Source organism: Caretta caretta, chromosome 7 (assembly GCF_965140235.1).
Source record: "Caretta caretta isolate rCarCar2 chromosome 7, rCarCar1.hap1, whole genome shotgun sequence".
In the NCBI taxonomy this organism is placed as follows: Eukaryota; Metazoa; Chordata; order Testudines; family Cheloniidae; genus Caretta; species Caretta caretta.
This window is the reverse complement of record NC_134212.1, coordinates 40,585,345-40,612,768: the sequence shown is the minus strand read 5'-3', so window position 1 is coordinate 40,612,768 and position 27,424 is coordinate 40,585,345. Positions and strand designations below refer to the sequence as shown.

The 27,424-nt window shown below is 38.5% G+C and overlaps 1 protein-coding gene across 18 annotated transcripts in view; it reads left to right on the top strand.

The window, feature by feature from the left end:
• ATP2B2 (ATPase plasma membrane Ca2+ transporting 2) overlaps window positions 1-27,424 on the top strand; it is a 748,369-nt gene that overhangs the window by 702,602 nt on the left and 18,343 nt on the right. For 16 of the 18 annotated variants that reach the window (XM_048858215.2, XM_048858209.2, XM_048858213.2 and 13 more), the window contains 6 exons: window positions 628-734; window positions 1,602-1,793; window positions 8,254-8,467; window positions 12,163-12,374; window positions 16,947-17,054; window positions 20,924-21,106. In XM_048858215.2, coding sequence (XP_048714172.1) covers window positions 628-734; window positions 1,602-1,793; window positions 8,254-8,467; window positions 12,163-12,374; window positions 16,947-17,054; window positions 20,924-21,106 — 1,016 coding nt within the window. Of the gene's footprint in view, window positions 1-627; window positions 735-1,601; window positions 1,794-8,253; window positions 8,468-12,162; window positions 12,375-16,946; window positions 17,055-20,923; window positions 21,107-22,709; window positions 22,759-23,301; window positions 23,422-27,424 lie in introns of those variants that run through there. The other 2 variants (XM_075130562.1, XM_048858225.2) reach the window with 2 other exon arrangements.

The following is a 27,424-nucleotide window of genomic DNA, read 5'->3' as shown; positions in this document are numbered from 1 at the left end:
CTAAAATGTATTACTTCAAAATTTCTTGTTTAGTTGATATTGCTTTATTCGTCACTTCAGTACTTGGCAGAGCTGAATATGTCTGAGGAAAATCCTAATATAGCTCCAGAAAATAGCAGTTTTGGTCTGGGTATGTAGGCTAAACTTCCCTGGAGATGTCCCAAAAAGCCAGATGTGCCAATGAAGGCTTGGATTTAGGAAAGCATGTATGTCTGTCTTAAGCTGTTTCTTAAGTCTGTCCTCATTCAACAAGGCACTGAAGCACATACTCAAGTCCCGTTACAGTTAATCAGGGAATTGGGGCCTCAGTGGATAATATTGGGAAACAAAGTTTCAAATAGTAGAAATCTTCATCTTTCACAAGGAAACACATAATGGGCTGATCCTGTTCCTATTGAAGCTTATGAGAGTTTTGCGAATGATTTTGTTGGATGCAGGATCAGTCCCCGTATGATCCTCCGTAATGATGGCAGGAGTCACTTATATGGCTTACTATGTCATTTTCCATGGGAACTAAATCTGTATTCTCTGGGGGGGCCCATGACACATCAGCCAGATATTTTGCTTCAGAATGGACCCTCTTATTCTTAAGGTGAATATTCTATGTATTGTCGATATATTTTGCAGGTATTATTGACAGCACGCAGGTGGAGCAGAGGCAGGTTGTTGCAGTGACTGGTGATGGAACCAATGATGGACCAGCACTTAAAAAAGCCGATGTTGGCTTTGCAATGGTATGACCCTGAACATAGCCAGTTGTCACTTTATTTGCATCATAGATTTGCTTAAAGGGAGTTTTTCTGTTTATGTAACACATGGAGTGAAATGGTTCAGTGATTGTTCATTTAGTGAAGCAAGAAGCATGTGGAGAAGTTTCCGTTTTCTAGAAATGGCTGTAATCAGCACGTCAGCAGTTTTAATGCAGTTTCAGAATCCACTTTTACACATTGTGATAAACAGAGGAGGAGTTTTGCTTGGCTGATTTTTGCAAGAATCTTATCAAAATAAATATTGAAAATATACAGAATGCTGATGCCAGTAGAGGAAAGTGCATTCAGTATTCTCCCTGATAGCAAGGTGGAGCAGGAAGAACACTCTCCAATTTAATAGGACATTATTTTGACTTGGTAAAAATCCACCTCCAAATACAACTTACTAGTCCTCCAACATTTTGTGGCACTACTGCAACAGCATCTGAAAACAGAAGAAATTGACAGCATAATAGATGCTGAATTCAAATTGAGCTGTGCAATTCCAGTTTGTGCTGGCAATTCTGTATATGCATATTTAAAAAAAAAACCAAACATGAGAACTCCAGCGACACATGGATGTTCGCTCCCTTAGTCAGCATCGGTTGCTATCATAAAATACTCAAATAGTTCATCACAAGGTGTTCCTTTACTGTCTATCGGCACATACCTCCAAACCTATTATCCAACATGTCCAAGACGCAGCATGTACTCACCAAATACTATTATTTCATTCAGTGGTCAAAGCATAAATGTGCAGTGGGAAGGGATGTCCAAAGATCTATTTTCTAACTACTGCTTTTTCTTTCCAATAACTCATTTTTATCATAATTTTCTGCAATTTTTTTCCAGGGTATTGCAGGTACTGATGTTGCAAAGGAAGCCTCAGATATTATCTTGACGGATGATAATTTCAGTAGCATTGTGAAGGCTGTAATGTGGGGCCGTAATGTCTATGATAGCATCTCCAAGTTCCTACAGTTCCAACTTACTGTTAACGTTGTGGCTGTGATTGTGGCTTTCACTGGGGCATGTATTACACAGGTAAGCTGAGTCGTAGAGATGACGTGAAGCAGGGATACTGGACTGCCTGATAATCTAAAGAGCCAAATACCCAATTTCAACAGATGCTTTCAACTGGTCACCATTGTATTCTTAATTCCTACAGTATAGTTAGCAAGCATTTTTTCTGGGTAATAAGTTTGGGAATCATTAGTTACATGTCAGAGTTACATCTGGAATCATTCATTTTATCAGTCATACAGATATTCCCAGAAGTATTACTTTTGATTGGACTGCGATTGCTGGTACATTCAAGATGGCAGCACTGTCATTTAGAAGTAATCTGGACAGGGAAACTTTCAACTAAAAATGAAGAAAACATTTTGGTGCTTTGTGTTTTCTGATTCAAATAATTAAAAACAAAAAATATCATATACAGAAATGTCTTTCTGACTAATTTTTCCCCAGAATAATCTGTTCTAATTGCTAATATCGCTATCCTCATTTACATCTTATTTTAGCAACCTTATCCATTATGAGAAATGGGGCAAAAATCAACAGCTTTGTGCTATTCAGCAATAGGGTGACCAGACAGAAAGTGTGAAAAATTGGGATGGGGGTGGGGGTTAAGAGGCACCTATGTAAGACAAAGCCCCAAATATTGTGACTGTCCGTATGACGCCAGGACATCTGGTCACCCTATTCAGCCAAGTACTTGTCACTCGCTCAAATACCCTGCCTAATTTTTCTACTCATGCTTTAAAAGGACAAAGACATCTGATGTGTTTTAAATGTTTGTTTTCTGTGCCTCTCCTCTTCACAGCAGAGACCTACATATTCATAGGTGTGTTAATGGCTGTGTTTGGAAGATCTCTAAGTGTAAATCAGGGTTCAAAGCTTGGGCTCCAGCCCAAGTGGGAACGAGTCAGTTGACCCTGCTGCGGGTGCTGGGTTTTTTGCCACGTAGATGCACCCTAAGATGCAGCCCTAGCCACAACTAACGTGCAAGGCTACATATGTACCTATCTCACCAAACACACATGAAAAAGCCAAACCAAAGTAAACTCCACTTCAACATCACCACTTTTTAATAAGCATACCTCCTTTTTATTGTCTCATTTTGTTCAGCAAGGGGCAGGGGCGTGTGTATAACTAATGGAGAAAGTGGGTTTTCTTCCTCCAATATTAAAAAGCAAAGGACATTGCTGTTAGCATTTACACCATAGCCCCAAAATAACAATGCTCAAGAGCGGCATATACTGGAGATAGGTGCTGTTGCAAAAGCCTAAGCTTGATAGAAGAAATGCACACCTGTGAGAACATCGCAGCTCCCCTTACTGCCCATTACACAAATGTATATGTCTGTCACTGCAGGTAAATTCCATCTCTGACACATACACCTATGAGCAAAACAATGAATAAGTCATTAGCCACACTTCAGGAGTACGCTTACATTGCAGTCATGGAATCATTACGTGAAACTTGAGACCTGGTCTCTCCATTAAGCCGAGAGGTTAAGCTCCTTTCAACTTATTCTTCTGAATTCTCGGGTCTCAGTTGTATTTGGCAAGGTGTGGAAAGGTCTCAAGTAGTCCCCGGTGGCCCTGGTGAGCACCTTCACAGGGACTGGACACAACTGTGTTCATTTAACTCCTCTGGGCACAAGGACTGTGTGATCATAGGGCCATTCACCAGAGGAAGCAGGAATGGTTTTACAGAAGCCAGTGGAAATTACCTTAACCAGGTGAAATACCTGTTGTATCCTGTCAAAGGGAAGCAAAGTAGCAACAATCTCCTTGCTCTCCTGTGAATTGCTGGTGCACCTCCATATTGATCCCTACTTTGGCCATGCCTTATCGTCACAATTGAGCCTATGGACAGGTGGGAAGAAAGGAAATATTGTGGATGGGGAGGAGGCAGAGGTTAGGTGATGGCCTTTTCCCTTCAGGAATATTTCAAAGCATATTGAAAGAATATTTAGTGTTAAGGGCTAATGGCTGGTAACTAAGGAGGAAGAGGAAAATACAAATATTATAGAAAACAAATTATTACAGCATCATGTCGCTGATGTCATGGTTGTGGTTGAGGTGGCTATTTCCTTTTAAATCCCTGTTTTCAGTCATTCGATCATTACTCTGCCTCCTTCCCCAAAACAGTTCTTGTAGGATTAAATTTCTCATGCTTGGTCTCCAGCAATTTTCAATTACTTTGTGAGCTTGAAAGAAAATGTAACCCACTTCTTAAATAATGATGTTCCTTTTTGCGCTTAGATAACTCAAACATAATTGTGTGGGTAGTTAATTTGTTGTGTTTGAAAATATATTTTTTTCAAATAAAGAAATTACTAATGTTTAAAAATTGTATACAGAGCTTGCTCTGTGATTTTTTTTTCCCCCTGCCAGTCCAAGGACTCTGTTCAACTTCCATTGAAGACATTGGGAGTGTTTCCATTGGCTTCCAACAGGAATTGAACCAGATCCTAACAGTATATAATGAAGAAAAGTTTTGCCCAAGTGACCTGTAACTATCTTCCGTGCTCCTTCAAACTCATTTCCCACAGTCCTATGCTTTTGAATTTACAATCATTCTGTTAAAAATAAACTCATCTCCCAAGGTTAATACATTTTTATCAGAATAAATCTATTTGAAATTGTTTAATTCTACAATAGAATAGCAAACCCCAAGAGAGAGGCAGGGAATCGCTTTGTAGTTGTTTGTAAAAGGTTACATTTTTTAAAACGCTCCGTACTCAAAAATTGATGAGTTTTTCTTGGACTTTAAAACAGAATTCATATTTTGGCAAAGACTAAACCTTGAAAGTCTCAGCTGACAAGGCTAAAAATTTGGCAAAAATTAAAAGTACTTGAAAACGCACTTTAGAAATGAAACACTATCTTAAGTACAACTGTCACTATACTCTTCAACTCCTGTATAATGAGGATGAAAGATGCTTCAGAAATTTATAAGGTATTATTTTGCATGTTACTTAGTGTTGATATACTCCAGCATTCTAAAAAGCAGCATTTGACAAATCCTAACAGTTTAGGAGTCGTCTGTGCTTTTGGTTAATAATACTGCACAGTAAATAGAATTAGACTGTACTGATCACCTGAAGATTGGAACTAAATATCAAGAAGTGTGCAAGAAGATTTTAACGGACTGGACAGCTTCTGTTAAACTTGTATCTAATAGGACTAGCAGTAAAAATGTTTGTACCTAGAGAATGTTTCAAAGTTTTGCAAAATAGCCACTGTCCCATTAAAGATGCTTATGTAGGCGAGTGTTTGTGTGTGCTGAGAGACAAGTGGGAGTTAAAATGTAAGGATTAAAACACCTTCTATCCCCTTACAGCTTGTCATCTTAACTCAAAAATAACAAGCTCTAAAATTTGTGAGGCTGTATGTGTCACAATAGATTTGTGGTTTATTGCCAATCTCTTGTGATTTGTACTTTAAGTGTTTTCCAAGATAAAGTGTAGCATCATTTGATATGAGGGACTTTTACCTTTAGGCAAATAGTAGTCTTTTCCAAGGTCAAATGGAAAAGAACTTGACAAATAAGTGGTGATCTCAGGTGAACATCTTTCCTCCCAACAGTCATTGGAGGCTACATGATGATGTATTATTTTGAACTTCACCTACCAGATCAAAGGATTCTTTGGCCATTTAGTCAGTGGCCAGAGAGTGCCAAAAGAACATTCAGCTTGCATCCCACTTACCAGTTCTTGTGCTGCATAGAGTCAGCACAAGACTAAAAACTATGATGGAAGACTAAACTCCATGTCTGATAGGTATTTTCCTTAGTTTCCACTAATCAGAAACCAGGTAGAGTTCAGTGGAAATTTCATTACGCTGGTTGCTCAAACTAACGTGTGTTAATGTTTGGGCTTGGGCTTAGAACGAGGTTTTATGCTTGACTGAGCTGTGCAGCACATTGGTAATTATTAGAGGCACCTTAGGAACTCGGGGCGATTGGCACAGAGAACTGGTGAGACTGTGCTGCTGCCCAAGCTGACTACTGCTGTCTACACTTGTGTGAAGATGGGTCAAAGAGAGAAACTGGCTGTAAGATTATTCACAGGAATACCTGAGGCGTTAGTGAGTGCCCACATGACGGTTTATTACAAATAATGTACAGATCCCATTTTCGTTGATGTGGGGATGAACACTTGAGGCAGCAATTCTAGCTTCTAAAGTTATCTCCAAATAGAAAATGCCTGTGCAGCTCTCTTGTTAACCATACAAAATGTGAAAATAGGATGAGGCAAATTCTTCATTAAAAACTTGATTGTGTTTCCCCCTTTCTATGTATATTAGGTACCTCCGCACTAGGAGACTGTAAGCCATGACGGTGAAACCCTTAGCATAAGGTCACCACTGCTTTGGGCCTTTCCATGTTGGTAAAACCACAAAATCTGGGACCTAGTTAATCCTGCTTATCCTTTGTTTAACTTTCCCCCCCATCCCTACAAATACAGGCACTTCCTTTTGCTGGTGCGGCATATCAAATGGCTGAACTGATTTCTCCTCCTGATAAGCCCAGTTAATGCTGTCCATGGCCAGGAAGTCAAGAATCTTGACTAATCTTCCTTAGCTAATGCGTCTCTGCTCCCTAGCTTGCCCAACGTCTGCCAAAGCAGTAGATTGCCTCTCCCCCTCCTCCCCCACAAGTAGGCCAAACCCGAACATTGTTTTTTAAATACAAGTCTCTTTATTTGCAGGAAAATCAACTTATTGTGTCCCTAGTGAGATCAAGACTGTAATTTCAAGCCACCACAGAGACCAAACATTTACAGTTTGTCTCCAATACCAAGGACAAACAGCAATTGGTCCTTGGTATTGAAACTGATATAAAAGCTTGAGAAGGCTTCATTAAAAATAAACATTTACTTCTCTGAAGAAAAGTGCAGGCTTCAAACAAGTGTTTTTAATGGTATTTATTTTGGTCTGTAAATTATTCTGACACTCCTTTGCCTCACCTATGAACCATGGTAGAAAATATATGGTGCATAACAACAATACTGTGATCTTCAAAGTTTCACACTGTAAGTCAATGGTTCTCAAAGTTTTGTACTGGACCCCTTTCACACAGCAAGCCTCTGAGTGCAACCCCCTCTTATAAATTAAAAAATTTAAAAATAATTAACACTATTATAAATGCTGGAGGTGAAGCGGGGCTTGGGGGTAGAGGCTGACAGCTCACAACCCCCCACGTAATAACCTTGTGACCCCTTAAGGCGTCACAACCCCCCGTTTGAGAACCCCTGCTGTAAGTTATCCCTGTTATGTGATAAAATGTCAGAGTGCTATCTCATATCATTTTTGAGAATTCTCTCTCTCTCTCTCTGAGTCTGAAAATAGATTTCACTAATGCTGTCTATTTCAGATTCACACTAAAGGCACAGGAACTAGAATTATTCATATGTGTTGAAAGAAAAAAATTCTACCTCTTTCTTCCTTGCTATGGCTCTTAGAAGCAAACACAATTACATGTTGTTACTATTAGTCCAGTGAGGTATAGTTACTGAGAACGGACCATCAGCCAAACCGCAATTTAATATATATTTCTATTTGTCAATTACTTTTCACCTGAGATCTGTATTAGGTTTTCTGTTTGTTTGTTTGTTTGTAATGTGATCTAAAGCCCTGTATGGTGTGACCTTAGGCTGTCTCCATCTTGGATTAAATGAGCAAATAGCTCCTTCTAGTGGTTGCTAATCTAGTTTGGAAAATAAATACCTAATCCTACCAAAATCTGTTAACACTTTGGTAGCAATATTGATGTTTGGGTGTCCAGTGAATATTTTTTGATGAAGAGCATGAACATTTTGCTTCATAGTTCCTAATGACTCTTCCTGTGATTTAGTAGATGAATCAGTCTTCTCATTCCCTACTTGATTTTAACAGGATGTTGAGTACATTCAGTCCACATCTGAGCTGTATAACGTAGTTTATTTCTGTGTTTAAAAAGAAATTCAAATTTTGTAAGTTTATTTTATCGAAATCTCACATTGAATTGTTCCAAGATTTTGATCAATTCCAGGCAACACAATGTGTGTACTACAGCAAATTATAGACACAATTTGGATATAAATTCACATTCAACTTGATATTTTAAATTAAGTTTTAATATAGTTTTTTCTGTCCCAACCCAGGAAAACATATTTTTTGATAGTCTTTCATATTTAGTCACCCAAACCTGACTTCTAGAACATTTAAAAACAATCCATGGGGTAACGCTCTATGGTATATTGTATAATTAAATTATTCAGATGGGATTAGTGTGATGCTAAATAAGGTGCGTGGATGCAAATGCTGCTGGCTGAAATGATTGGAGATAAATCTGATTGTTCATCTTTGCTCAGCTCTGTACCCTTTTTGCTGTTACTACCTTGCAATAGCACAATAAGACATTGAGTGTGAAGGGAAGAAATGGTGGAGACAGTGATCATTTTAGCAAGCCAAAACAAAGCAACACATTATATTTTATTTTGTCTCCTAAGGACTCTCCACTGAAAGCTGTGCAGATGCTGTGGGTCAATCTAATTATGGACACCTTTGCTTCTCTTGCTCTGGCCACTGAACCCCCTACAGAGTCTCTACTGCTAAGGAGACCATATGGCAGAAACAAACCTCTTATATCACGTACCATGATGAAGAACATTCTGGGCCATGCTGTCTACCAGCTCACTCTCATTTTTACGCTTCTCTTCGTTGGTAAGATAAACAAAACATATTTTTGTTCACTTTAGGTCTCTGCTGTAGCTTGCTGCTGCTTCATTCACAAGTGGCCTGATCTCTAGCTATGTGCCACAAAATGTACTGCATATTCCAAAGTACCAAACATTTGCATTAAGCTTTAGTCAAGGCTCACCTGAGACATGCTCCAGACCAAAAGACATAAGGGGAGATGGAACAGCCCCAATTGGAGGGTGACGGGATGGAGGGAATCATTCTGGAACCTTTCATATCTTCTTGGTAAAAATGTGGGATATGCTTAATCTAGCTTTCTGGAATATTAAGAAAAGTGTAGGTTCAAGGCATTGGCAAAGATTTAGGTCAGTATGGGTGTTAACCAAACTGGTCAGTCTGTTTCTAAGCTCAAATTTCAAGCCTTGTCCTTTTCACTAGGAAACTTAATATTTTATTTGTGTTGAATCTGAAATGTACAGATTCAAGTTATGCTAGTACAAAAAGCCACTTCAATTTGGGAACTAATAATATTGTTCAGTATTCTTCCATGATAAATACTATCTTCTGGATAATCTAGACAAACAAGCTAGTAATTAGAATCTATTTAGACCAAACAATAGACTCCATTCTGGGATTTAACACCTGTGACTGCTGGAAGGAAAAAAAAATTGGCTAATTTATTATTTCAGCCCTCTACTCATGGTCTTACACTAATTCAGTCTTTATTGATGATGAATGCTTTCCTTCTATAATGGGGTCTTTGGGGACATTGAGATATAGGGGAGAAAAGGACTGTTTCTCATTGCAAGGAATAACCCAGGAAGAATAATAGCCACTCTTGCTCTATGTCAGTTAGTGCATTTGCTCAAGGGGCTGATGATAATAATTAGCAGTTGGGGCTAATGTACTGTATTCATGACAATATGTCATAAGAACAGCCGTACTGGATCAGAACAATGGTTCATCTAGCCCAGTGTCCTGTCTTCCAACAGTGGCCAATGCCAGATGCTTCAAAGGGAAAGAACAGAACAGAGCAATTGAGTGACCCATTCCCTGTCGTTCACTCCCAGCATCTGGCAGTTAGAGACTTAAGGACACTCAGAGCATGGTGTTGTATCTCTGACTGTCTTGGCTAATAGCCATTGATGGACCTATCTATCTAATTCTTAACTGATTCTTAACTGATGTTAAATTGGCATTTGTTGATGACCTGAAGTATATATCTTACAGGCTATGTAATACACTCCCTAGTAAGTTGTCATGAATGTACATTCATGTATGTACAAGCCTTAGGAGGGCCAGGCTCCTCCCTGCAGCTATGAGCCTATTTTGGATGCTAGGCGGGCTGACAAGCCTATTAAAGCAAAGGAGGGGCCTATAACGAGCCTAAGTTTCTGAGGTTGGGGTGGGAAGAGGAGATCTCCCCCAGCTAGTACCTACTGTTTGCAGGAGGATTCTGGTGGCCCCTAGAAAGCCCAATAAGCTTGTCAGCCTATGACTATCTAAACTCTGCACATGAGCCTTCATAATTGGTGCATCTAAAAGTCTAATATCCTGTACGCTTCGTGGGAGTTATAGGTGGCCTTCCAGTGAGCGTCCCAAGGCTGAGAAGGACCCCTCTTGAAGGCCTGCAGGAGAGAAGAACCTTTGCCCCCCACACATAGTGAGCCTCAGGGGAGTCCCCAGCCCCCTTCATATTTCTGAGGAGGCATACAGCCCACCCCATTTCCTGAGAGCCTTAGGAAATGCAGCAGCAGCCTCCCTTGTGAGCTTCAGGAGGTTCAGCTGTATCCTACATGGTAAAAAGAAAATATGCTTCTTTCTTTTCCAATAGGCTTCCTAGCAATCAGGTTAGCAATTTGAGGAATGCCTCAGTAAGGAAAGGGGCTAGATACATTTTTTTTTAGTGAAATCTTAGGAATCATTTGATGTGCTATGCTAAGATTCCCAAGGCCAGTAATCCACAGTTCCAGACTGTTTAAACGGGACTCTGATCAACAATCTTCTGTACAAGAGTTCAGCAAATCAAATTCATAAGTTAACTGTTTAAACGGGACTCTGATCAACAATCTTCTGTGTAAGAGTTCAGCAAATCAAATTCATTCTCTCTCTCCTCCTCCTTTCCCATTTCTGCTATAAGTTGGCAATAAAAATGTTACAAGTGTGTTTAGATGCTGATTGCCTCTATTTTTCGAGTGTCATAAATCTAGAAGCCATTGTCCTGTTCACTTAAACTGCTGCATAGAAAAATTGTATCTTGGTCCCAGGCCTGACCTACCAAATTTTAAAACGAGTATGTTTCTAATGGCCTTGGGAGAAGAGTGGGCAATGGAAAGTTACGTGCAACCTTATCTACTTCTATCCCATGGTAGCAGTAGATCCTGTTTTTGGAATGAAGTAATGCAGTGAAATGGAATTTTTGAAGATTTAATTATGGATAATCATGTCAAGGAAAAAATTCAATCAGATTTAAGCGTAAATCCATTTGCCTTTCATAATGGTCTTCATTATTTGGTTTGAAGTCTTTGGTAATGATTATACATATCCTGTAATCTGTGTTTAAGAGTCTCAGCTCTATCTTCAGCTTCAAACCTGTAGTTAAGTTATAATGCTACATTTATATAATCACATCTTTTGTATGTCAAAAAACTGTAGTCCAAAGTCTTCCTTTGGATGCGTGTGCACAGCTCCCATTGATTTTCACTGGAGCTGCTCAAACATCAAAGGCAAAGTTCAGTTCTCTGATGACTCTACTGGTAGAATATGATCTTACTGCAGTTCTCTCAGAGCTATAACTGTTTGTGAGGTGGAAGCCCCTCATTCAAACAGTAACACCACTGGGAGCCCGGAAAAATATTGTCCAAGTAAATGATGTTTGGTATAAACAAACGTTTGTTAAAGTTTGCTGCAAAGCAAAAGTTCCCCTTTACATTTATGTTATCTCTGTTCTTTACTCATACAGATTAATGTTCTGCCCTTATTCTAAGGGTCTCTTTTTATATATAGGTATATGTGTGTTAAGAATTGTGATATGAATAGTATAGTGAATAAGTAAAGTGGCCCTGTGTGTAGATGTATTTCCAAGTGTTATGTAACCTCTACAATTACTGTTCATACTGTACAAAATATTGCCTTTTTTAATATTGACAATCAATTCTCAGTTATCTAAATAATAGTCTGATCTCCTATTACGTGCTTGGACAAAAACAAATCATTTTAAAATTGGGTGGTGGTGGTGTTAGCTGCTGTTCTTTTTAGTTAATATCCTTGACTGCTTGTCAAGAATATGGCATACTAGGAGGTAATATGCAGAGACTGTTGAAGGATGGTTGCTGCTAATTATTTTAGAAATGGCAAATGCAGCGTCAACAAGTCTCCAGCTCTGACTAAATGAGATGAAAGAAATGACTCTTTAGAGTCGTTCCTACCTGGTGGGAGAAAAAACCCTACCGAAAATCATTTGAGCTGGTACATTGAGTCACTGGATTATAGTCAACATTATGAAGCTTCACAGTGGGAATTCTGTATTTCTTTGCTAACTGAGTTGTGAACTATGCCTCCATTGTAGTAACTGTGGAAGCAATGCTGCTAAAAAATAACAAAACAAAACAACACAAGACCGAGGAGGCAGCCCATGAGAAGGAATGGGAATACAACACAAACTCAAGGCTGAATTTTTGATAGCAGAAACAAACTTTTTTATTCTTTTTTGCATTAAGGTGAAAAAATGTTTAAGATTGACAGTGGTCGGAATGCACCACTCCACTCTCCTCCTTCTGAGCACTACACCATTATCTTCAATACCTTCGTCATGATGCAGCTATTCAATGAAATCAACGCACGCAAAATCCACGGCGAGAGGAATGTTTTTGATGGCATTTTTAGAAACCCTATATTTTGCACTATTGTACTGGGTACATTTGCTGTACAGGTAATCATTCATGCAAGAAATAGCAACTATTCATTAGAAATGTACAATTTTTCTGTCTTTGTTCTTTGGAAAACCAAATGCTTTTGTGACCATGGTTGTCTCTTATCAATCCAAATGCTCATTCATCCTTTATCAGACCTATTCTGCTTTAATCAAAATACTGCTTCTATCAGTAATGGTAATTTAGAAAACTTAATATTTACAAACCTAGTAAAAGCAAGCTAAGGAGAGTATAGTATGTTACTTTTTCACAAGAACACTTATGGTTAAGATTTATAAGAAGTATGGTTAATCACAATGAGTAACTGATTTGCTGAAACAAGAAGTCTCATTATTTTCCATGGCGATTATAAATAACATTATCATTAACCAATGGTAGCAAATAACTTTTTACCCTTTTTTACTACTATTGTCCGTAGTAGGGATGAACAAGTTGGTTTGTTAATAATGGGCACAGGTACTGAACCACTTCCTTCATGGCAGCTGGGATCCAGAGGTCCATCAGATATCCCTAGAGTATTCTTCACTAATAGCCCAGCATGAAATAGGTTTGGCTATCACTGCAGAAAGCTTCTCTTTCCCCTGGTGTCATTCTTTTAGTCCCACATCATCCATTCCTCTGTACAGTCCAAGGCCAAACATCACCTGGTAAGCCCTTTGTGGGGAATGCTGCAGCTCCACAAAGTCACTAAGGGCTCACTATTTAAAGATATTTAAGCACCTAATCCCCTGTATTCCTGGAGATCTCCCTAACCCTTGGGCTGTGAAGTATTTTAGGTCTCTCTTAATTTGCCCTGTTGAAGTATTTCCACTTTTATAAAAATAATTGAATATGCAATGGGCCAGAGAGCATGTGAGATTGGGGATGTTTAGGTCCCTCTCCTGGCAGGTGGGAGACCTGGCTTTAAGTCCCTGCTCCACATCAGTTAGAGAAGGGAATTGAACCCCGGTCTCCCACATCTTGGGTGAATGCTCTAACCATTTGGAGTATTTTGCTCTTGAGCAAAAGCGGGGTGGCAGCACCACACCAGCTGTGTTTTGGGCAGGCCTCTGAGCATGCCTTCCAGATTGGGCCCAGCAGGTGAGATAGGTGGGAGAAAGCCTAGGTTGTGAATCCTACTGGGACATAGGCACGTGTGAGGAGTTGTGCATCAGGACTAGGCTTGCCCATCAACAGACATGTAGGTACCACAGGGACTTCTCCAGGAAACACTGAGTTGCCTATGGACTTTAGGCAGCTGCTGAGCAGGGGTTTTGAGAATCTAAATTTTGGATGAAGGGGCCTAAAGTGACAGTTTAGGCACCTAAATCCTATTGTGGGTCTAGCCCTAAGTATGTGTTATTGAAAATGAGACTTAGGCCTCCTAAGTCATTTAGGCCTTGCAACACTGAGTGGAGCAACACTAAATACCCTTACAAATCTGGGCCTACTTGGTTTTAATTCACAACCAAATCTAAAGTCCTTGCCGTGGACAGGGCTTTAAGATCTTTTCCATTCCCAGGTGTTTCCATACCTGGCTTTTGGCTAAGAGGAGAAGGGAGTTGATATTCATAGACCTGAGTGATGGATTCTGTCCACTCCTCCGAATCCTCTCCACCTACCAACAAAAACTCTTCCAAAATAAACACAAAACTTAGTCTCTGTACACAACCAAGAGCCTACTTCTGCTCTCTGAATTCATATGCAACTGCCACTGAAGCCACTGGGAGCTGTGTATTTGAGAAAAATGAAGGTTCAGAGCATAGTCAATCTAACTTCTGCTTGCTTTTCAGTCTCTCTCTTTCTGCCAGGTAATCTTTCCTTAGGTAATATCAGGTTATTCCTTCAACCAATTTGTCCACTTCTGCAAGGGGGGGAGAGGGGATTATATGAGGCTTTTTTTGGGAGTGGGGGTTATAACTTTGCATAATGAAGCTTATTGAAGCAGCTCTAAATTATATTTACTGGTTCTTAATTGGCTGTCTGTTGCTAGCTCAGCTTTATGAGTTTAATTTTTTTTCTATAAGAAAATGGTGGTGATCTCCAGGCAATCCTCAGCTTGTCCCTGTGGATGGATGTGGTATGGGTGTGACAGAGCCAATCCCTAGTCTGATCTATATTTCATGGGTGGTTTATTTAAACAAAACAACTTGTGTAGCTCCTTGTGTATTTGCTATGTTTGCTGGGTACAGCGGAACTGCATCTGGTATTTCAATTTTCTGTGCCATAGTCCTAAAAATATAACATCAGGGTGACCAGATTTTCAAAGTGAAAAATGAGGAATCCAGCTACAGTGGGATAGAAGTCACAAGGAGAGGTTTGCTGGAAGTCAGGATGGCATAGCTGTGAAAGTTAGAACAGCTTTGGGGAGGGAGAAAAGGGGTAGCCTCTTCACCCTCCTCAGTCAAACAATGTCCCTCCTTTGCCTTCCACATCATTCCTTTCCTCTTTCAGAATAAACTAAGGAATATGTTACAGTAAAGGATAAGGGGAAGGAAACCACACGAGTACCTTTGCATCCCCTTCCACCCAGCCTTATCCCTTTGTGCTATTTTTTTCAGTACCATATCTACAGTCCAGCACTCTTTTTTTCCCCCTAAAATCTCCCCTGCTCAGAGCCCTACCTTGTTTGTCTTCTCCTTTTAATGCTTTACTCCTCCTGGGAGCAGCTATGTGAAGAATTTAATGTTTGATTCACTTGTAAAACCAAAAATTAAAAAAGAAAATTGTTTCAAGTTGAATGAAATCTTTCATTTTGTTTGAATTTTTTCAACCTTTTAAAAAGTAAAATTGTGAAGGAAAAGTTTTGAATAAAATAATTAAAACTTTTCATTTAAAAATGTTTCATTTTTCAGAATTTTTTTGGTTTTTTTTTTTTTAATCTGAAACAATTCACTGAATTCAACGTGAATTTGTGAGATATTTTGGTTCGTCTGAATTGGCATTTTTTAGTGTGTTTTGGGGGGGAAGTTTTGTTGAAAAAAAAAAAAATTCACCCAGCTCTACTCCGGAGCATCCTGTTTGTAGATTTTCTATGCTTGTGTTCTTCCCGTTTCCTGATTTCTCTCTGCTTGTTTCTCCTCTTTCTCTCTTCCCACATTTCTTCAGTCTACTGTCCCTTTCTAGCTCCTCTCCCCCATTCACTGGGAAACAGCTATTTTATACATAGGTCCAAGGGAGATGAGCAGAAGTAAGGGCGTTGGCCCGTATTCTAGTGTCATTGGCATTACTATACTAGTATATGTATTTATCGGTGACACTGACCGCTGCCCAGTTTTGACTTATTGTTTTTAGTGTGCTCCCCGTGTCTGTCCCAACTATTGTCTCTTTTTATACTTAAGAAAGTAAGTTCTTTGAAGTGTAGGGACAGTCTTTGTTTATAGATTTTTATGGTACCTAGCACTGACTATTATACACGACTTAAAAACAAGCATAGCTATTAGTAAGGTAGCATATTAATGAAAATTAAGATTTTTTTTCTAAATGAGTCAGGATAAACCTGGTCAGCACTGTGCTGTGAGACGTTTCCATCCCATTACCTCAAATGCAATTTAGATACTGGTTTATTCCGTTTCAGTCACATGGAACAATTGAAATCTTGTTATGGTGAGATGTTTGCTAATTTCTCCTGCAAGTCAATATTTGTTTTTCATAAATGACTTAGTTTTACATTTGAATATATATTATGCAAGAAACTTTAATCCAGTCCAGTGTTACCAATTTATTCCATTGGTACTGCGTCTTAGATTTCATTTCCATCAATCATTCACAGCTTACTATTGAATGTGTTCATTTACAGCCGCCCTAGCCTCAGACCATATCTGTTATCACTAGGATGCTGTTAAAAAGACAGTTTGAGTGGAAAGATATTGAAGAAAAAATGCTAGAATTAACATTACATGATCTAGAACTCAATCAGTCATTTGATACAACATGTGAATGTCAAGTTGCATTTGTTTAGAGGAGTTTGTATGATAACTAATATGGTTTTAGGCTAGTTTGAGTATAGATAAATGAATTTATTCAGGACTGATCTGTAATTGATTGGGATTTAATCTAAACCATAACAGCAATGGATTAAACTGTTGACACTAGAGAAAGGTCTCTTCCACTATATAAATTCCAAACTAAAATAATACTTTTCCTTGTGTGTCTAATTCAGGATATGTCAGTTTATGGGCACCCTATTTAAAATAGCCTGAGTCTGATTTTCCAGAGGTCCTAAACTCCTGCCATCTGAAGCCTTCTTTGACCACAATAGGGATTGGGTGCTCAGCACTTCTGAAAATGAGTCCCAAAGTGTTTTGAATGGAGGCTTCTTTTGCTGACTTGGACCTAGTGACACATAAGATGTCAAGTGGCAGAATGTAGGTCTCCCTACTTCAGCCCCATGCTAAAATCTGCTAAACAACAAATGCCTATAGTGTCCTTAAATGTCCCACCCAGCAATGTATTTGCTGAATCAAAGTGAGATGTAAACAAGTGTACCGAAAGAGAGCGCAAAAGCTCATGTAAATGCGGGGAAAATATATTTTCAGAAGAGAGATAAAGTGTTTCTTCCCCCCCCCCCCCCCCCCATTTTTCCTCTGCAGATAGTAATTGTGCAGTTTGGTGGGAAACCTTTCAGCTGCTCTCCTCTACAGCTTGACCAGTGGATGTGGTGTGTATTTATTGGACTAGGAGAACTCGTCTGGGGTCAGGTAAGTGTCATGTAGCAGTATATAGTTTTCTACTCATTTATTATGTTTTCACGAATGGATGGAAGGTCTAGTTTTGCGAACACTTTGTCATAAAGTAATTTGATTCATAAGAAGGTGTGTAGCATTGCCGCTCAACCATCTCTATCAGATTTGGCATTTCACTGGAAATAAACGACCCTTTCAAAAATACGTGGTTTTTCAGTACAGTACCACTATTGTTCCTTTAAACTTTTTGTTAATTTTCAGACTTTTTCTCCAATAGTGTGCAGTAATACAATGACTAAGTACTTCCTGAGTGAATTTGTTTGTGAAAGATGCTAGATCTATAGCCCTTAGAACTGTAGTCCTCTAGTCACAGGAAAAGTGTAGTAAGGGCAGTTGTAATATAAGCTTCCCCACTGAGTTGTCCCCAACTAATGTCACTTAAATATGTTCCAAAATGACAAGCACTAGGAGGTGGGTGAATAGTTCAGTGCATATGCTTATCCACTTATTTTCTGTACTGAGATTGCTAGCAATGCTGCAATTAATGCCAATTACGTTTTGTGACATGGACTCTTCTCTCCTCTGAATCAGACTGAGATCCACCAGCTCATTTAGTGTAGCCCACTGCTGACCTTGATCCCGTACTTTCCATCCCATCCCTTCAGCTTGCTGAGGAAGAAAACTGGCAGCTGAACGATGGCGGCTTTCTGCAGAGCGTTCAGAACAGCTGATAATTCATGACGCATTTTAATCCAGGTGCCAGCGATAAGGTCTGCTACAACCTTTGGTGCCAAGAGTTAATAGAATTATATGTAGATGAGTACATCAAACATCTGCAAAAATCTAGAGGTAAAATAATTAACTCTATGATTAGCTGTCTGGAAGTGATGGCATAGACAACCACCAATCTAAGTAATTTGTAGATAGTGTTTGAAGGGAGAAGCAAGAGCATTTTCCTTCTAAAAATATTTTGTAAATATCAGCCAGTTGGTTTAATCTGATGCATTCCAAAGCTCGCCTCCTCCCAAACAAACAAAAGTCCCCAAGAGTATCTTACTGTCTCTGGAATAAAAATAAATCATAGGCAGGGATGACTTATCATTATCCAGAGAAGGGCATGAGTTCCAGCAGAGAGAGGAAAATTGCCCTTGCAATTAGTTAATTAATTGTGACACCCATTAAAGTGATTCTGGCTGAACTGTCTTCATGGACATGGAGCTTCTGGGTTGGATGACTACCGTATTCTGAAAAAAAAAATTAAGCAAGACACCTTGGGCAGTGTGGCCACAAGTATTTTTGAAGAAAAGAACTCAATCTGGTGTCAGCAGATGCCTTCTGGCAATCATAGCTGAGTGCCATCGTTACTTGATCTTGCTGATGAAATTACCCCCAGGAGGCACTGAATCACAGTTGTTGGGAAAATCTGAATGTCAGTTGAATGGCAATTATTAAGAAAGGACTTGTCCTCAGCATCTTGGAAAATCTTCATTTTGGGAAAAAAGTGGTGGTGATTATGCCATTTATTAAACCACTCAGTTCTGATTTGTGGTTTAAACCATTTAAAAGAGGGCAGTGGGTTGCTTCTGTATTTTGTTCTGTGTGCACTGTTACACAGATTACAACATAACCCTTTGAAGATTGATTAACAATTGTCTGATTTACACTCAAAGTTGAGAGTGTTTGCAGAGGTCACTATAAATGGCTAGGCACTTAAACTTGTAGAGTTAAAACTTCAGTATCTGTAAAACTGTACTGATTTTAGCCCACTGATTTGTTCACTGAGCAGATTACCAGTTTAGTGTGTCAGATGTGTGAAGGGAAAACAAAAAAAGCAAGCGCTGAAACACAACAGCGCTATTGGGCAACCAGTAAACAGACGATTACAAACAAAATGAACGCATAATTTATTTAATAGATACCAAGCTCTTTTGACCTGTGACAAGGCTTCTCCTCTCTCCCTGCAACCTTTTAATGGGAAGCTTTTTGGCTCTCACCACATCCCCTAGAGAAGTCCGTTCTCACCTGCCCTGTTTAATTCAGGTTCAGCATAAAACACGTGTGTTTCCCTTTGCTTCACCCCAGTCTTCAGGAACTCCCCCCGGCCCCCAGGTATCTACCACATCCAGGCAGGATTTGTGGTTTGGGAGTTTAGACCAAGTGCTTCAGTTTTTGGGAGACCAACTTGAGACACTTTGAAAGGGCCCTACTTTCAAAAGGTGAGTGCTCTGCATTTTCTGAATGTTTGGCCCCTTTAAGGTGTCTCAAGTTGGGCTCCCAAAATCACTAGTTACTTTTGAAAATCTTGGCTCTAACTGTTAAATTCATAGTTTCCTGGGAAATGGTATTTGTTTCCTGAATCCACCTCTACTGGCCTGGACCTGACACTGCAGTGAGCTGGCTCGGTGGGTATCTGCCAAATTGAAAAATAAAACAAAGCATGGGCAGAGTGTGTCATCCCAGCTGAGAGGAGACACTCACTGGGCCCTGAAGTATCTGTACACCCTGTCATACAGAGTCACTACAGAATACAGCAGTGTTGTCACTATACATACGATGCAGTCTTGCTAGGCCAAATATCACTTCGTCCTTTTCAGTTTTAATGAAACCCATACAATCCATTTAGCACAGGAGTACTGTAACTTTTTGAAAGCTGTTAAGTTATGGTGGCTCAACTCCTAGAGAGGCCAAATGAATCAGTAAGTATCTCAGTGATCCTGCGTGTCACTCACTTTCTCTCTCCCCACTGCTGCAGAGTGCTCACTATTTCACAGCCACTTTGTTAATTTTCAAGTTCATGTCAAACTTTTTAAACCGGCAACATTCACCTGGGCTTGAAATTAGGGAGATCAAGTTTGTCTAGTCAGGGGTTGGAAAACTGACTCCTAAAAGAAATAAGTTCAACCTCACGTTTCTTTTTTAACTCTGACTTTAAAGTTGTAGATCATTCAGTTCAGGAACATCTCCAGCAAGGTCCCTCCTGAAAGCATTCATCATCTCCATTCCATATCCATCCCAGCTCTCCCTACCACTGCCACACCCAAACCTGCAGAGGGCACCCCCACAAACATTTTGTTCCATTCCCCACCTTCCTACTACTCTTTGCCTCTACCTCATCCCATTTCTCAAGTGCCCAGATCTCTGGCAATTTCCTTCCTTTAAAGAACGATTATACAAGTCCAGTTGTGTGGCTTTGGTACTTCCATTTTAAGATCCTATTCAGCTAGGCATACACTGTGGTTTGATATGTCCTTGGCAGCATTGCATGCCACAGTACCCAGAAACTGAGTCTGGAGTCCCAGGATCCAGCAGCAAAGAAGAACTGGACCCTGCAACAGATCTCTGGATGGGGAGGTCATGGTCGCAAACTTGAGATGCCCTTCTTCATCCAGTCAGCAACCTTCTCAGCTGCGAAAGCTTCCCACAGCAAAGGCATCCCACCTTTAGACTAAAGTTTGGCATCTGCAAAGGATTGTCCTAGTTATGATTTTTTTTCCCTTCTCAGGGAGGCCCTGTTTTTCATGCATCTCAACCTCTAGGACTTAATCAGCTCCTACTGAAACAGGAACAGAGCACAAACACTGACGCACTTTCATTCTAAATGGGTTTGACATTTAACTCTGTAGGATTACTTATTTTCAAGCTTTTCAAGTATTCTTTAAAGGAGCTGAAACAGAGGAGTTGGAGCTTCTATGACTGGTACTGCAGGGAGCCATATACAGGGAGTTATATAAATATAAAGCACTATTATAAACATGTTTACCTGGCATTCCTGGAGGATTACAAGTCTTACTGAAAAATTTTTCATTGCAGTGAGTAGATTATAATAATATCACTGATTAATACGGCTTAAATTTTCAGTACCCTTTTGTTACGTGATTTTTCAGGTCATTGCAACCATCCCAACAAGTAGGCTAAAATTTTTAAAGGAAGCAGGGCGGCTCACTGAAAAAGAGGAAGTACCTGAAGAAGACATGAATGAAGATGTTGAAGAAATTGACCATGCAGAGAGAGAACTTCGACGTGGACAAATTCTCTGGTTCAGAGGGCTCAACAGAATCCAAACTCAGGTATGTTAAAAGGACAGATGTAGAATCTCTGGAAAACTATATACTGGATTTTCCATTCAGACAAGATAATATCACAAAGTAGAGCCATATACAGAATGTGTGAGATGGAAAGGAAGGTACCTCAGTAACTACATTTCCATTTCCTAATCAAGAATTCATAAAATAGTAAATCAGAGAAACTCAAAATGGTTTAGTTGCAAAACAGTAATATATGAATAAAATTAGAGACCTAAGAATGGGTTTCCTTGAAGACTGAGAGCTGATATGAATTTTCTATTTCACAGGTATAGCAACTGACAAAGAAAGTAAAATACTCCTATTTTAGAATTTTAACTGTTATATTAGTGAGCAAAAATGTTATGCAAATTCTTTTTTAAAAAATGCTTTATTTTGTTGGAAAATGTAGGCTTTTCACTGATTCGGATTTATGTTTGTGACCTCTACTTCTGTAATAATAAAACAACTTAAATTGATTGTGACATTGGTAAAGTACAAGGTTTGATTCTGATAAAAAATAAATCCCCTTTCTGCTCAGCAAAAACTTAAAATCTTTTTTGCATCAGAACATTCAGACATGTATTTTTAGCTGAATTGGAATGTACAGCTTTGCCTGTCACTCACGAAAAATGTGATCCTGTATTTATTTTAAGTAACAGGAAGTTAATACATCCATCAAAAAGTTGAGATGTATTTGTTTATTTACTGTTATTTATGAACTTTAATATATCATTTACATATTTTAGAAATATTTCACTAAATATGCAAAAATATACATGAAAATTACTTCTGTACATAGAGAAAATTAAGTTTATATGTATACTGACACCCTAAATATGCAAAGTAGATCAATTTACTAAATAACATGGCCACAAGTAAATAACATTTGTCTTAAGTAAGGATCCATATTTTTTTCTTAACAACATACATGGCCATTTTCATTGCAACAAAATAGCATGTTAACATAGTCTCAGCAACAACAGAGAGCAGCTTTGAAAAGACAAGTATGTGATCCCCATTATATCAGATTGGTTAGTTTATACAGGGCTTTAAACGGAAATTTGCAAATAATTAAGAACACTTTTTTCTAGTTTAAGGGGTCTTAAATGGAATTTTCATCTGAGATGCTTTTGTTGAGCTTTTTGAAATGTAGATATTTGCTTTATGTTATGACAGTGCTTTCCCCTTTTTCCATTTTAAACATTAACAAACCTTTCTGAAGAAAGATACATTTTTTTTTAAAATTTTTAGGAAGTAGGGAATTAGTAGGTGCAAGGAGTAATGTCTGGTGCATCAGGTCTCTGCAGTGACACTATTGTGTTGCTGTTGTGGGAAAACAGAAAAATAAAGGTGGCATAAAGGTGCTACATAGATTTAAGGGTCAGATTAAATCCCAAATCTCCCAAGATAAGTAATTAAATACAGATCCCCAGCCTTGGGATTCTGTGTCCAGAGTACCTTGACTCAGGAGCACTCATCAAGAGAGAAAATCCAAACTGTTACAAGGACCCTGCAGATAAGAGTGACAAACGTGTGCCCAGGTGAGAACTATCGATTGCAAGAGTTATTCTCTAAACTTGCATTATTTTCTTCCTGGTGGCTGTAGGAGGAGTGTTGTCTGTTGGCATTTCTGTCAGGATGTCTTTCTGGTTGTGGTGAGTGTAAACAACAACAAAAAGCAAATTACACCCTTTCAGTTCCCCTTCTAGTTTGAGAGGTATCTTGTAGTTCTATATATCTTTGCCTTCATAATCCATGGATAAATTATTCTTCTTGTTCCCTATTTAAAACAAAATAAACATTAATTGTGTTTTCTTGCTAACCCCCATCTACTTTGTATCTTTTCTATTCTTAGTTGTAGAACTATCTTTAGTAGGATATATTGTTTCCTTTTCTACCAGTAGGTTTTTGTGATTTTTTCCCCTCCCCCTTATTTTGTTTATTCAGTGACTCTGATTTCACATTTATTTGACATCTGTGGAATGATATTGGAGAAAGGAAATGGGCCAACACATTTTAAAAAGGGCTCAAAATGCAATCACAAGATGTCCCTTGGAGAGTTTCTCATTTCACTATGCAGGTCAAATTAGTGCAAGACCAATTATTGGCCTCTATTACCTTGAATTTGGTGCATTTTGATGCACCAAGTTTTTGTGCCCCATCCAAATGAATTCATACACTTGTACTGCATTTCCCAGGAAGCCATCTAAAGAAGAGTTGATGGAAGAAGATGAGGATGTCTCTAGCATCCTTGTGGAGCTGGAGGATTTGCAGGAATCCTCCGATGTCTAATGCACTTCTGGAGATGCAGAAGAAGAAGGTAGAGCATCTACTCCTTTTATATATAAAGAGGATGGCAGTGAGATTGGGAATTGGATGTAGAATCTTTCACCACTAGATTGCTGGTTCAAATCTGGACTAGGCCACTTTCCACCATCTGACATTTGTTCTGTGTTCAATGTGAATTAAAGTTTTGGTTATTTTCTGTTCAGTCGTTACTGGACAGGTAATCACATCACATGCACAAACAAAGCTTTATAAGTCCCAAGAAGGTTCACCATGAATCCAAATTTTTTTCCAGATAACTGTCAGACATCTTTGTTGCATCGCTCCAAAGAATATTCATCCAAACTCATGTTAGAGACATCAGTGCTAAGATATTTCTTTCTCTAAAAATAGAGCATTCAAACCTGGGCAAAAGGGAAACGATTTTACTGTTGCTTCCTCATACCGAAAAATCAGGGGCATCTCTAGTTCATACTTGCAAAGATCTGAAATAATTTGTTTTAAAAGAAAGGAAGAATCTAAGTTAAGGAGTCTGGCTATGTGCACTTGATCTTGTCTTCACTACTTATGTTCACTAAGCTTTTTAGCCTTTGTATTGGTATACTTATCTGTGAATGGATATAGTCTCCTAATGGGGTAGTTGGATCATAAAATGAATACCATATAAGCTCTCATAAGTGACCCACTGTAGCTACATAAGATTTCATAAAGAAAAGGTAGTAATATGAACTTCCATAAAAACAGATTTTTTTCACCTATATCAATAATTCAGCAATATTTTTGCAGAGTCTTTTACAACTCTTGTGAGTGCAGAAAATCTTAATTCTAACAAACTGATGTAGTTAAAACAGGACTGATCAGACAGCAGAAGCAGCCTTAATGACCTCCTAAAAGCTAAAATAGTCTGTCTTCAGACAAATTGCAGGGTAGAAAATCCAGGTCAAGTCAGATAAAAAATATAATTAAAACATAATTTATGAGAAAGTTCTTCTGTAGTTCTTCCACACTTAAGGATGGACAAAAATTGTGGATTCTGAGGTTTTCCAAACCTCTAAAACTATTTTTCAGATTCCCAAAGCTGGGAGTCTATACCATTTTTTCCTGTCTCATAAGTCAAGTCAATGTTTATTTTTCTAGGGGTGATACAGTAATACTTTTCTTCCAAACAAGGCCATTTTGAGACTAAATGTCAATCAAGTGTAAAAATGCTCATATGCTATGGTGATTGCCACAGGAATAAATAAATAAAACATTAAAAAAATCAAAATTTTTCTAGTTAGAGGGGATCCTCTGCTACACATTAAAGATAGGAGAGTTCAACCCACCCTTGAAAAAGCTTATTTTGGAACAAGTAGATGCCATTACAGATATGAATAAGACATGTATACATCATTTTTTATTAGACTTCTTCTCTTATTTTCTGGGTGTGTTTTTTTTTCAGTTTCTCCTTGGGCCAATGCAAATCCAGCAGCATGAAAGTCAAACTTTCCAAGTGGTTTTGAAATTTAAGCAAAATAAGTTTGCCCAACTCATCTTACGTCATTCCATCAGAGCATTTTATACCAAACATAAACTAGAAATTCAGAAATGTACAAGGTCCTAACTTGAGTAGAACCTACAGGATTGTTCTTATTCAAGGCAGAATAAAGCTTTTAGATTACCTAGCTGTCTTTTTTATTATTATTATTTTGACATTTGGACAGTGGATGTCTCTAGGAACTATGTACAATATAAACACTGTCCTTGTTATTTATTTAGCTCTCTGGAAAGCTATGGGGAAGTCTTTTGTGTAAAAAGATATGGTAGCTAGGCTCAGAGAAATTATCTTAAAGTAACTACATAAAGGCCAAAATGTTCTTTTATTATGCAAAATTCCATACGCACTGATTGGCAGAGAGATGCAGCTACCTGAGACCCATTAACATTCATGACAGCATCCCAGCTTAAATCCCTATGCTGAAAAGGTACTCCATTGTAAATATAAGAACACAAAAGCTTGGCTTATCAGTCCTGTGAGGGCTGTTCCAGAGTGGAAGTCTTTCAACCTGCTTTTTTAATATTTTTATTGTGTGCAGCTCACAAAGACAACTCTTGTGAATTCAGTTTTAAAAAGAGAACACTGAATGGATACAAAATAAGACAATATAAAAGTGACGTGACTTACGCTTACCTTTCTCTTCTTTACCGTTTTCATTTGCTCTAACAATGTCGAGTATTTTGCATCTTGATAGAAAACATACTAACTTTTTTAACAGTAACTTTTCATTCTTGGTTGTTTCCTCTTTTTTGTCATAGGCATTCTGGACCAAATTCCTCCCTGTTTTGCATTTCATGTAGTCCTTATTGACTTCAGGCAGGACATGACCACGTATGTCAGCCTTTGGAATTCTGCAGGGGTAGTCATCTGTTAGATGTTCCTGTCGGTAGATTCAACAAAAAGAGATCTGTATTTAGTTACTTTCCTTAGGAGAAAGAGCAAATTACATACCTGTAATTCTTGTTCTCTGGAGACAATATTAAATACAGATCTGCCCTCATCTTTCCACCTGTGTTTATATTGAAGATCTTCTTTTCGGCTTATTATGTAGGCTCGTTGCAGGCATGTTTAAAGAAACTGGCGTCTGAAGGTTTAGAATTTACCATTGATATCTTCCCCAATGGCATACACTTGGTGCTGTTAGTAGGGAGTCTTAAAAGCCTTTTGAATTGTCTCTGTTGGAGAGTGCTCCATGACCCTGGGTCACAACATGGAAAGCCAGGATCTGTATTTAATTCTGCCTTTGGAGAATGAACATTTCAGGTAAGTAATTTAGTGTTCCTTAATGTGTGATTAATGTTGTTTTGAGCCATAGATTGGTTTTCATATGCCAATCTGTACTGTAGCTAATGACTCACTCACAGCCCTTCTCCACTTACTGGTTCACCTGATGCCCTATTCTATACCTTTGCTATTTGTATCAGGCTTACAATCCAGAATCTGCCTGCAGAAGCAAATATGCACAGCAAAATGCCTTGATTTGTGTTTGCTTAATGCAGAGTTTTTAAGAACTAATAGAAAGTTTATATATTTTAATTCCATGCTAACACCTGGCTAGCTCTATTACACAGATTCATATGGGAAAACAATGGGTCAGTGACCATATCAACTGGTTGTTATTTGCATATGGAAATTTTCAATGCATATTGTGCTGCACTTGTAACACAATGATATTCCCCCAAAAACCTTTATTCCTCTGTATTACATAAGATCTGTATGTTTATTTATGGAACGTCCATCCGAAAACCACTTGTAAAAAGTGACACTAGAAACCATAAATAAACAACTATCTCCCTAAGCGAGCTGAAGAGGGTAAAACTATTTCAGCAAATATGCAGCAATGTGCATATTCCTAAAATTGGTATTGTAGACTAACCATACCATTTTAATACTTCTGACTCTGAAAAACAACGAGGACTTGCATCCAGATTCATAGCAGATATCTAATCAGTAAAGATGCACCATTACCATCCTGGCTGATTAATCTAGCTCTCTCCAGTTAAAAGGAAAATGCTTGCTGTTTGGTTTTGGATGTACTGTTTTGAAGTTCCGTCCTCACTCTTTAAATGATGGGGAATCTGAAACGTATTGTAGCAGAGGAGGCATAGTTGTATTCATTGGTGTGATATCTCAGGGCTTTCTTTACAATTTTAGGTCCACTTCTATGACCATGTGTTTTCAAATGGTGACATTATTACTAGCAACTTATGTTACTGAGCTAGAATAATGATACCCTTCGTTGTGTGGCTTACTTAGGCCATGCAAGAAATCAGGATTCCAGTGTCAATGATATTTTTTGTTCTTCAAAGTGAAAATGGGTTTATTCTTTGGGTTTGAAAAAAATACAATAGTTTTTTGTTTATAATTCTGTTTTTACAATGGTTTTATTGATTTACCTAAATCATGGAGTTCTCTCTGCACAGGAAGAAGAACATCAGAATGAGTTACTTTTGGTTAAAATGATCTTGTAGATATTTTATCAGCAAATGGCAAAAATA